The 13,103-nt window shown below is 39.1% G+C and overlaps 1 protein-coding gene across 1 annotated transcript; it reads left to right on the top strand.

Moving 5' to 3' along the window:
• Positions 1 to 8,566: 8,566 nt before the first annotated feature.
• On the top strand, positions 8,567 to 12,739 carry LOC307016837 (keratin, type I cytoskeletal 50 kDa-like). Its single transcript, XM_079646163.1, has 8 exons — positions 8,567 to 9,286; positions 9,928 to 10,010; positions 10,109 to 10,265; positions 11,136 to 11,297; positions 11,428 to 11,553; positions 12,102 to 12,322; positions 12,461 to 12,471; positions 12,595 to 12,739. Exons 1-8 carry the CDS (start codon positions 8,942 to 8,944, stop codon positions 12,690 to 12,692), a joined length of 1,203 nt encoding a protein of 400 aa, XP_079502289.1. The 5' UTR covers positions 8,567 to 8,941; the 3' UTR covers positions 12,693 to 12,739.
• The last annotated feature ends 364 nt before the right edge of the window (positions 12,740 to 13,103 follow it).

The raw sequence follows: 13,103 nt of genomic DNA, 5'->3' as shown, positions 1-13,103 counted from the left end.
TAAATCAGAAGCATTGGCATAAATAAAGATCATGCAGTTTAATTAAATACTCTTTCGTGTTTTTACATTTTAAAATGAACAGAAAAATTCCCATGGCTATTATACTGAATGTTTTTGTACAGCAGGGACAGATACAGTTACTAATAGTTTGGAAATACTTCCTTCATGTGCTCTCAAACCTGCATTAATCAATGCTTTTAATTAACAATGGATAAAATATATGTTGTCAGAAATGGATCGCTCATTACAAACCCACAGAGAGTTATTGCAAAATTCTGCGTCTTTAAAGGGATACAAATGTTTGCCTTATTTAGCTCGTTGTTTAGCTTAAGCTTGTTTTGGGCCACATACCTTCACCACCTTAAACAAGCTGGGGTTTTTTTTCAAAAAAGCTTTTTTTAAACCTAAAAATTTAGCCACTAGCTTATTTGAGAACAGCAAACCCAAAACACTTGTTCACGGTTGCAAGGGACCGAACCAGAGCTAAAAGGCCAATAGTAATTATCTTTCAATAATGATGTACCTTTGTGGCTTCTATAGGGTTATATTGTTAGTGTATCTTTTTCTGTTTGGTTGCTAATTTCCAAGTATTAATAAATGTATCAAAACTGCAATATTTTTCACCAAATAGCTTCAAAATCACAAACTGCCTCAGTAACATTCTTAAAGAAAAATCAATTTAGACAAATTATTTCATATTCTTATTCAGTTTTAAAGTTATGCATACATAAAAGTGTACTACACCTACAGTACCTTGGTAAGAGAAAAAAAACAATTCAATGCATTTTAATGTAAAGCACATTCTCTGCTTTACATTCAGTTTAAAACCTTCAGGCACAACTGACTGGTCTTTACATTGCTGCCCTATTTTGTGTTTTTCATTCTACTAGCAGTGCATAGTTGATGTTATCAGTTCCTTTTCAAGTTATGATTTTTGTGTACAGTAAAGATGCAAAAATACACTACCTCTTAAGCCCCACGGACCCAACAACGCTAACATGGCTTACCTTGGTCTTTGTCTGGTCAAAACTGGTCTTCAATGGCATTAAAACGATAAAACGATGGTGTAGTTAATCCATAGGTTAATCCAATGTGTCTGTGTCCCCTTTGAAATGTTCTGATAATCCATAAGCAATACAACTGCTTTTCTGTTTCAAGATATCAGAGCAGGGATATTCCTACGCTCTGCAGAAAGCTTGCATGCGCAAAGACGCCAGCTTTTTTTAACATGAGAGTCTATAGGACGATTTCCATTCGATTCTATTGGCTCTAACGGTCAGGAAGAGATGTCACATGTCAAAATCGAGCAAGGGGGGCCAGAGATATGGAAAATCCACCCAAATGGCCCCAGAAGAGGTTTTTTTTGCTAAATCTGTCTAAAAAGGTAAAAATATCACTTGTTTTGCATAAATCTTGATATAGGGTACTTATTATCTGTTGTACTTTGGATTCCTAAAGCTTTTAGTCTACCATCCCATCATCCAAGGTTAGTTTTCACTATAAGTACAAATATGTTTTGGACGGACACTATCATTTACAGTTTTTTACCATGTTCAATCTGACTTTCTGACTTTTCTACATCCACCTCACAGGTTTATCATTACTTTGAGAAAAAAGATTATTAATTGAACCCTTTTAGAAGGGAAGATATGGTCATTTGTTCTGGGAATGTCATTTTCGAGCCTGAAACCTGAAAAACAAGCTTGGGGCCTAACATGTTAAAGATGTTTTCTTCTACCTATTTTTGTCAGTGGCCGACTGTGGTAGTGCAACCAAAATAATCCCTTGACACGAATAGCATTTTCTCCAAGTACCACCATTTAAAAAAAAACCTCTGTGGAGTTATTGATGCGAACCAAAGTGCAAATAAAATACGAGTTATTATTCTTTAACGAAAAATTTAATTAATCAGCCTGTCCTCCTCCAAAAAACGACCAAATATGTCGATTGTTCAGCAGCTTATTACGACCCATAGTCACGTTTTAAAGTTTAGCACCTCTAGTGGTCGTGTAAGAAACAACATGCTCCCGTTGATTGCAAACGCTCCGGAGGGTCGTTTATTCACAAATAACCCTATCTGGAAAATCCTAAATTGTGGAATAGTTTGGCCATTAAAATCCTTTTTGATTAGATTTCTAGCGAGAAGTGTATATTGTACTTTTAGAATCTACGTCCAGTGGATGTGTAGGATCTATAGTTTTATAGATATTACGAAGATGATTTGAGGTCTCGCCAGGAGAACGTGTACTACGTCTTTACGCAGCGTCCATGAACAGTTGGCGTCAACCCTCACGGGGTGAAAAAAGTATTTCCGGTCTCAAAGTTTTCATAATAAAACCGGAAGTATTCCCCTCACTGTCAAATTATTATACAGTGATATCTGCATTACTCATCAACTAAAAAACGTAGTTATTAGCAATTAAATAATTCTGAGGGGCCTATCCTATTTTTGTAATTAAATGATACTGTGCTAATCCATTACTTTGAGTTGTCTTCACTCAGGAAAACATCCCTATCAGGTGTTTCGCCGATAACTAGGACAGCTCTCAAGGCCAAGGGTCAGAGAGAGAGGGTCACACTCTCCGGCTGCAGAGAGCACCCCCAGCCACGGGCAAGGAAGCACGAGGTCGTTCGAGATGAGAGGATTCTAATCTTCAACTTTCTGATGAGATGGGATGCTTCACTTCATATTTCTGCTGAGAGGGGGTTCTTCTCTTCACCATTCTGCTGAGAGGGGGTTCTTCTCTTCACCATTCTACTGAGAGGGGGTTCTTCTCTTCATCTTTTTGCTCTGTGGGCTCAAGCAGACAACCCTGCAGGACGAGCGAGGGCTTCAATAATACAAGGTTCCTTGTTTCTTGGAGTAGTTTGATGTCTTCCTAACCTCTCCCATCACGGGGGGACACCTGGATGCATCACTAGGAATACGCAGTTGCACTGCTCTCAAGCAGATAGCAGAAGGAATGCAGGCAGATGAGCCTCCATTTCACTGGGGGATCAACTACAGTGCTCACTGAATGAGCCACACAAAAGCAGACCAATTGGGGGCGGGGTTGAAATATGGCGCTCTGATGAAGAAGAGTTTGAGCCAATCAGCACCTCAGTGCTAATCTACAGTATCAGGATGCCTTTACACACCAGACATTCTGCAGGGCTCGACAGTAACAGTTGCCAGGTTGCCATTGGCAACCATTCAGAAAAAAATATCAACCACTTCTTGGCCTTTGGTTGCCATCAGTGGCAACCAGTTTTTAACATGAAGAAATAAGGACAGCAAACAGCTAAATGTGCACCCCAAAATAGATAAATGTTAATTATTTGTTGTATTAGGAGTGATATTTAATTATTGATGTTACCAGTCGGAACCTGATACTTGCACGTGCATTGGTGTGATTACGGAGCCAGAAATCGATGCACGTTTACTCGCTTGCGCGGTGTGTTTGATTTACAACAAATGGCGAAGCAAATTAAGTTGTTTGACTGTGGGGTAAAAAGTTCGGCCAACCCGTCAATATCTCAAACGAATGTTCAAAGTGATTCAACTGCTAAAGCGCGAGGTGAACCCGGACTAAAGCAAAGAGGAAATGTGTAAAGTTTTGGGAGGCAAAATATATATGTATATTCTGCTACGTTGTGCATTCACTTCCGGTAAAAGTTCCTTCAAAATAACAGTCCCGATCTTATTACTACCAAAATAAAAGTGCAAAACGAAACTTTACCATCGGAACATATTGGCATAAATTCATAATCACTTCTATAAAAAGGTAAAACATTTTAAATATAGTTAGACATATTAAAGGTAATTCACAGCATTAATAATTCATATCTAATTCTTAACTGTGAATGGTTTTCATTTATTTAACATTAGAAATGTATTAGTCTGGCCAATCCAAGACTTCAATGCTGAAAGGGCCAGTGGATCTATGGTGCAGGTCAGCACAAAGGTCAAGAGAACCAACATTTGAAAGGTAGACAACGGATGACCAAGAAACTAGTGATCTGTGAAGAACATGAGCAGCTGCACTATGGTGTTTTGTATACCAGCAATTGAGGGTGGACAAGTTACCTACCACTTAAGTTTCAAATAATTGTGTTAATTACTTATTGTAAAGCATTTGAACATTCTTTTGTGTCACATGTTCATTATTAAGTTGATGTATAACTGTATAGTATTGTAACGTTCACAGATGGAGTCGGAAACAGGCTTCCAGTTATTAGGCTTTAATAACTCTTATTTTCTAGATGATCACAGGTACAGGTATAGCTTGTGGGTTCAACCTCACACACTCTCTCTCTCCACTCACACACACACTCCTATTTATAACCCAGACTACGTCACAACTTCCCGCCCTCCCCCGTCTGCTCCCCCAACCACAGGCCCGCACCTAGACCAGAATCACTGTGCAGCTCTGTGATTGGCAGAGAGACGGGGGATGCCTGAGTCACACCCTCAGCATCATATCAGGGTCGCTACAGTATCTTAATTATTTAAAATATAAGGTGACTAAAAATGGCAACCGTTTTTTTGTTTTGTTTTGGCAACCAAAAGCTGATGCCTGGTTGCCAGCCTGGCAACCACTTTTAAAAGTTAGCGTTGAGCCCTGTTCTGTGTCATAAAGAGAGGAGGAGAACGCGTCAGGAAGACTAACAGACATGTTCTTCCAGCTTTCATACAAAGATGAACTTTGAATTGAATGACCAGATATTTACAGATGTTTAATTAATGATTGTTTTTTATTTTTCCAATTAACAGACATGTGTTAAATAGTGGTAATAAATATATTTTGTCAGATCAGATTACACTTTCACACTAAACAAAATAAATTAATCGATATTTTCAGATTATAAGGTATTGAATAATAAGATATTTATAATATTATAACAGATAATGTTGATATCCTTAATTGTCCAGCAATCAGACTTAACAACACTACTCTTCAATGTATTAACCATGCACAGACAGACCTAAAATGATGTTTCAATATTTAAAAATGTTTAATCCTTCCTTTCCAAGTTTTTACAAAAGTCTTTGAATATTTGCCTAACTTCTCCTTTTCAGATTGTTAAACATTTTGAGAATTGTTTATTTTTCCCTTCAGATTTTGAAATGACACAATAATTGATAGTTGAAGTAATGTAATTATGTTATCATGCCATAGTGTTTTGCTTTAATATGTAATGAAGTAAACGTAAAGTAATCCTAATATTGAAGACACTGCAATTTTGCAGATTACAGATTGATCAAATCACAACTGTGACTTTTATACCTTAGCTGGATCTCTATGATCCTGGGTTTTAAATGTTTTTGACTAGTGATTGCCTTAAAGTAAATCTTTAAACTGCAAGCTGGTTTTGATTTTATAGTTTGATAAAGGAGATTAACTAATGGTTAATTGTTAAAACATATTATTTTAAAATAAATGTTTTTGCTATTATGCATCTGTGCTCATGTGTTCATTATTGTGCTTTTGACAAAAGATGATCCAAACATTGATACAGCCAATCATAATAGAAAAATCATCTCTCATCAATCATTGTGATTGAATGTTTCAATCTTATTATACTTTGTGATTGTTATTGATGTAATTGATGTTGTGTAAGACCACACTCAAATCTGAAGACGCCTATTGATTTAAGTATTGACCAAATTATTATTGACTAATGTTTTAAGGTTATCATAAATGATAAAAAGAGAGGACTGTTAGGGAATAATTCTGTCTTTACTCCTAAGATATTTAACCTTTTCGCCTGTTGACATTTATAACCAACCCTGACTCGTTATCTCCTTTAAAGAATGTGCTGCTGCCTTCATTCTCAGTTTTATGAGCGGTCAACTCTTGGTCACAGAGCCTAAGAATCAGGCAAGTGATTCAGTATGTCCAGATGTTGGAGATATCTCCAGTGTTCCCAGCTGTTGATTAACTCTCTGTAAACTAGTTAAAAGGTCTATCGAGAGAGACTGGTCAGAATTTATGTGGCAACCCATCGTGCAGTCAGAACCTCTGGCTGCTGTGACTTGTGATGTGAAATTCTCCGGCCGATACTTGTAATAAACTACCAGTGATTGACATCAAAGCTCCAACTCTCCTCGTGTCTCTCTGAGTCCTGACTCTCCATTGCTACAGAAGTTTCCCTTCCAGACGGCAGCTTCCATGTAAAGTTGGCATCAACTCTCACGGGGTGAAAACAGTATTTTCGGTCTCGAAGTTTTCATAATAAAACCGGAAGTATTCCCCGCACTGTCAAATGATGCCACAGTGATATCTGCATTACTCATCCACTAAAAAACATCCGTTTATCTTTGCTAATTACACAATATTGATTGGTTTAAATTGTGTACAATGCTTTTGTGTTTTTAACCTAATGTTGATAAAACCAAGGTATTGCTCTTTTCAAAAGCTAAAAAGACACCAGAGCCTGTTGTAGATATTGTAACTACGCAAGGAATAAAACTTGAAGTGGTTACCTGTTACAAATACCTTGGTATCTGGCTTGATGATTGTCTCACTTTTAAACGTCATGTCAATAACCTGCTTAAAAAGCTGAGGGTTAGGCAAGGTTTCTACAGGAACAAGTCCTGTTTCTCGCTTAAGGCCAGGAAAAGGCTAGTCACTGTGACCTTTTTACCTGTGCTGGACTATGGTGATTTGATTTATATGAATGCACCTGCCAATTGCCTGGTCAAGTAAGATGTTGTGTATCCAACCCAGTCTCACAAAAAAACGTGTAATAACTACGTTGGTCCACAACGTAGGACGTAGTATTCATACATGCCAACCTTTCCAAATCCAAAAGAGGTAGGTTTGCGCGCGGCAAATGTGCATGCCCAAATTAGGTAATCAGAAGAAATGGAACCCCAGTAATTACATGTATAAACCATGTATTTATATATTGCATCATTTTATGCATTTTTCAGAAAAAGTGGTAGTTTGGTAAATAGTGACATCAACGACATGTCTGGTCTGTAAAATGCCCGAAAAGTAAAAGAATGGGAGATAAATATCCCAAAGTCTCCACATTTTATTATATTTTTAATGTGTTTCTGGTCCTCTTTCAGTTGAGACAGTGTAGATGAAGAATGTGTTAGGATGTAGAACTCTTGTGTGAACATTGGATAAAGCCAGGTTTATATTCTTGTTTCATGTTGTTGACATATTAGAGTCAAAGGTTTGCACAGAGCAAAATATCTTTGTGTTGCGCCATAAATCAGAAAATACTGCATTAAAAAAGAAATTTCCTGCATTTTTCTACTGATAAAGTGTGATATAAATAATGTACAGGCTTTCAGATTGCTGTAGTTCACTAAACAGAGACATTAACGACATGTTTGGTGTTGAAAATGTCAGAAAAAGTGAACGAATGGGAGATAAATATCCCCAAATCTCAAAATTGTATTATATTGTGTGTGTGTTTGTGGTCCTCTTTCAGTTGAGACACTGTAAGATGCTTCAGGAAAAGACCAAACACTGGATGTCTTTCAGTCGCCAACATGTGTTTTCGAGACACTGATATTAACGGGGAAATCCTGCAGGACACAAATGCCTCGTCGGGGGTAATGCTGCCTTACCCCCGGTCTGCACGTTGTTTCTCTTTCAGAAACACGGAGGACTGTTTGTATGATGCGCTGCAAACGGTGTCCGCCAAAAGTCGAGTCCAGTGTCTATGGAGTGTCATTTTTATTTGTTATAGTTTGGGAAGATTGAAAATTGGTAGGGAAAGCCAGCTAAGTCGTTAGGCGGTAGAAACATGTCAAAAGCGGTAGACTACCACCCAAATCAGAATCACATAGTTGGATTAGTTGAAGAAGCACATTCTAAATATTCAAGCAAGTAGTCATTAAAAGTGATACTAAAGTCAAAGTACAACAGCAGTTGCATCAAAATGTCTTAAAATAAAAAGAATACTCCTTATGCAGAATAGTCCCCTTCAGGATATGAAATTGCATTAATATATATAAATCATTTTAATGTTGTAGCTGGTAAATGTGCAGCTTACAAATGTACTAAAGGAAAAAAAAGCATTTTCTTCTGATATGTAGTAGATTTGAGGTATAAAATACCATCAAATGATACATCAAAATAGTTCTTAAATAGTTTCTTGATTTAATGTAATATGTTACTTTTAACCTTTGCTGGATAATTAGCCGTTCTGTGTTGAAAAGTATGAATATCAAAATATATATAAAATACCAAAAGTGAAATACAAATTGTGCAAAATGGCCCATTTCAATATATAGTGTATATTATATTTTACATTATTAAAATTGTACTCAATTGCCACACTTAGGTACTTTTCAAGCCTGGATAAATATTTGTGATACAGGTTTAACACAAAAAGAAAAAATCCTAGCTTAATTAACACCATTTTGGACATTTGGCCTAAGTACTGCCGTTCCCTCAACCTGTGGCCCCAAGTTTCACTAAGGGGAAATTGTTGCTGGTATATGCCACTTCTGTCACTGCTGAGTGAATATTTTACAAGATAGCTAAACATAGCAGTTGGAACATATTTTATAACGTTCAAGGTGTGTATGTCTATAAACCTGCATTCAAGTAAAGAGACAACGAAGGCTGCAATTAAAAACTGCATGAAGTTTCAAGACGGAAAAAAAAGTATTAAAGGAATGCCGCTTCATTGATTTTAGAAAGAAATGTGGAATCACGGGTTTGACTTGAAAAAGGCGGAAGAACCCCGACCCACCAGTCGCCACACCCTTGTTGATGAATAGATTGCACAGAAGAGTAGGGGATAGCCTTTCAGCCACATTCTTCCCTTTCAACTCGCCTTACTGGCCCTTCCCACTTTCCTGCGTTAGGCCCCTATATAACCAAGGAGACCAAGGTGATGCTTTCAACTGCAGACGATCTCTAGTGATCCTTCCAGATCCAGACCCAGATCCAGACCCAGATCCAGACCCAGAGCCAGATCCAGACCTCCCACCATGTCTTACAGCAACAGATCCTACATCCAATCTTCAAGGACCTTGAGTGTCTACGGTGGAGCAGGAGGCCGCGGCACCCGCGTCTCCTCTGCCAGCCAGAGCTATGCCCCTACCTCCGGGGGCTTCAACCTGACTGATGGCCTGGACCTCCACGTCGGCGCCAACGAGAAGGCCACCATGCAGAACCTGAACGACCGTCTGTCCAGCTACCTGGAAAAGGTGCGCAAACTGGAGAAGGAGAACGAGCAACTGGACAAGCAGATCAGAGAGTTCTGCCAGAACAAAGTTCACATCTCCCACGACTACACCAGCTACTTCGCCATCATCGAAGACCTGAAGGACAAGGTGAGAGGAAGTAAACATGTGTGGGTGTTTTCTGTTATCTTCTCATGTTTTAGTGTGAGAGATCGGTTGGTACTACATGTGGGGTTAGGATAGTAGAGTTACGGAACCAGGAAACCCATCAATGACATTCCAAGTATGCTATTTTATCAGGAAGTTACACATTACACAATCAGAAAGCAGCACGTTGGTTATTATCATACCTAGTTCATTCCTACACATTCGTCACATCCTGCAGACAGGTTTCAGTGTTACAGTGACAATTACTAAGAGAAGCAGTGTGAAAGATGAGCAAAAAGTTGACATTATGGGCCAATATAAGTGTGTACAGGCTGCACACATACTTTCAACATAGTTGTTTATCGGATTTACTTCATGTACAAGTTAATATTTAGGTTGTTTGTCACATTTACTGTTATATTCCATCTCTTACATTTTTTAAGGAAACCTTTCCCAAAAAACTGAAGTTTAGTATCAACCAATGGATAAATTAGTCAACCAGGTATTATGGGTACCCATGTTGGAATGAGTAAATCCTTTATTGGTGAATGTATGGATCCCATGCCGCACTGTTGTAAAACTGTTTAAAACATGTGATTGATTGTACTTCTTCTGACGGGATTCCCTGTTTTTCTCCTCCTCAGATTCGTTTTGCTTCCAGGCTGAACTCCAAGACAGTCTTGGACATTGACAACGCAAAACTGGCTGCTGATGATTTCAAAATGAAGTGAGTGCCCCCTCCTTGGATAAGTGAAAGTTTAAATGCACTCATGCATCTAGACCACCTATTGAAACCTGTCTGTCCTGCCCCCCTCCCCCCCAAAGGTATGAGAACGAGCTGTCCATGAGGCTGGCTGTGGAGGCGGACATCGTTGGGCTGAGGAGGGTTCTGGATGAGATGAACCTGGCCAGAATGGACCTGGAGAGTCAGTACGAGGCCCTGAAGGACGAGCTCATCATGCTCAAGAGGAATCACGAAGAGGTGAGAGTGTATAGGAACTAGCTTTACATTTCCTCCAATCCAAGGTTTGTTAATGGCAGCTTCTCATACATTCCTGAACACAGGCCAACATCCTTTTTGTGTGTGCACAAAACCTGAAGCTGAAAATCCTCATCATTCATCTTTTCACAGCCATTCTCTATAAAACAAACTTGTCACCATTTGTTATGGCCATCTATTGTAGCCTAATTTCCTCAGTTTGCACACATGAGCTCTACCTTAGATTCCATGTTAGGTTCATGTTTTTATAAACAGGTGTGTCGCCTCCTTTTTCCCAGCGCTGCCCCTCTCCCCCTCTGAACACTTCCTTGTATTACTCCTTCCATTAGCTCACGGGTGTCAAACTCAAGGCCCGCAGGCCAAATCAGGCCTGCGACCTCATTTTATGCAGCCTGCAAGAGCTGGCAAAGAATATAATATTAAACGGTTACATGCCGCTTTACAGAAGCACGTGCCCATAAACTACATATCCCACAATGTATCTCATTTTATGCCATTCGCACTGAAGAGACTTGCAAATATTTGCCCTACACTTCTGCTTTCAGACGTAGTTAAACATGAAGTTATTACCCTATCCGATAATAATACAATGCAGAGGCAATCATGTAATATAACACATTATTTTATATATATGATATATTTATAGTCTTACAGTTACACCGGCCCTTTGAGTGCAACCAGGCTAGTGTGGCCCGCGATGAAATTTAGTTTGACACCCCTGTATTAGCTATTGTTCGGGTCACACACACACACACACACACACACACACACACACACACACACACACACACACACACACACACACACACACACACACACACACACTCAGGCTTTGTTTTTTGTCGCCTACAGGAGCTGATGCTGCTGAGGAGTCAGATGGGCGGCCAGGTCAATGTGGCCGTGGACGCCTCTCCTTCTCAAGACTTGAACCTGGTCATGTCAGAAATCAGGGAACACTACGAGACCATGATTGGCAAGAACCGCAAGGAACTTGAGACATGGTACCAGAGCAAGGTGAGAACTGTTCAGAATTTAGTCACTTTGAAGGCAGCCTTTGAAGAGTTAGCTTATTTAGCTCGAAAGTATGTCAATGATCTACTTTAATTGATGGGTAAAACAATAAATGTTTCTTTGATATGCCTAGATCGCAGTGGTGGAGCAGGACGTGATCACACACACAGAGATTCTGACGACAACCCGCACAGAGATTAAGGACCTGAAGAGCTGCCTGCAGAGGCTTCAGATTGAACTGCAGTCCCATTTGAGCATGGTATGTTAACATATATTAACATTTGAGATTGTGATCCACTGGATACAACATGATGCATGTTAACACTAAACATGTTTTCTAGAGTTATAGGATGAGACTGATAGCACTCTCATACTGTCTGTACAGCCAGTATTCAATGTTTTATAACAGCCTGACCCAAAGATGGTGCTTATTCACACCTATTAGAATGAATAGATAAAACATGCATAATAGAAAGAGTCTTAATTGACTTTCAAGGCCAAGGTGTGCTTACAATAGCTTTATAGATGTCTCTTTCACAATGATGGTTCATGGGGGAAATATGTTTTGGGAAAGGGGGGATTCTTTGTTGTAATACAGGATGTGGCCACTGGCAAAATTGGAAGCAAGGCAAAGTGACACTGTATTTAAGCCTAATTGTACATCCATGCAGCCAAAAGCAGGTTAGCTTGATAGCTAAGTAGTTAGCATAAAGACAGTAACTACCATCAGTCCACAAATGTTACACTTACATGATAAGCATGATTCCGGATTACTAACCTCAAAACGTCTTCCTCCGACCAAAACAGAAAACCTCTCTGGAAGGCACCCTAGCAGAGACCCAGGAACGCTACTCCGCACAACTTTCAGGCCTCCAGAACAGGGTCACAGGTCTGGAGGCTCAGCTGTCCCAACTCTACGCCAGCATCGCCAACAACAAGCAGGAGTACGACATGCTGCTGGACCTCAAGACCCGGCTAGAGCTGGAAATCGCAGAGTACAGGAGGCTGCTAGATGGGGAGGATGAAAGGTGAGGCCCGATAAAGAGGGAGAAACACTGACTGGACAGGGGAAATGGCGAGAAAAAATATCAAACATTTCATGACAATAGACAGTGGATATGTTCTAGACTCATTTTTTTATTTTCTCTTTTTCTCTCCATAACCAGTTCCAGACAAGGTAAGCAATTTTTCACATGCATATAATTCATATTTGTTCATTACAGTGCCATTCAAGTTGGAACTGTATTTATGAAATGTGATGTGATTTGCTCATCATTTTTGTATTTTCTTTTTTCCTCAGTGGTCACAAAGGTCATCACAGTGGTGCAGACAGTTGTGGATGGAAAGGTGATCGAAAGCACCAAGACCATTGATGTGGACGTGGATGAGATTGAGTGATAAATCAGAAGCATTGGCATAAATAAAGATCATGCAGTTTAATTAAATACTCTTTCGTGTTTTTACATTTTAAAATGAACAGAAAAATTCCCATGGCTATTATACTGAATGTTTTTGTACAGCAGGGACAGATACAGTTACTAATAGTTTGGAAATACTTCCTTCATGTGCTCTCAAACCTGCATTAATCAATGCTTTTAATTAACAATGGATAAAATATATATTGTCAGAAATGGATCGCTCATTACAAACCCACAGAGAGTTATTGCAAAATTCTGCGTCTTTAAAGGGATACAAATGTTTGCCTTATTTAGCTCGTTGTTTAGCTTAAGCTTGTTTTGGGCCACATACCTTCACCACCTTAAACAAGCTGGGGTTTTTTTTCAAAAAAGCTTTTTTTAAACCTAAAAA

The sequence above is a fragment of the Notothenia rossii genome (assembly GCF_949606895.1).
Source record: "Notothenia rossii genome assembly, chromosome: 1".
NCBI classification, from domain to species: Eukaryota; Metazoa; Chordata; class Actinopteri; order Perciformes; family Nototheniidae; genus Notothenia; species Notothenia rossii.
Note: the sequence above shows the minus strand (reverse complement) of the source record. Positions and strands in the feature narration are given on the sequence as shown.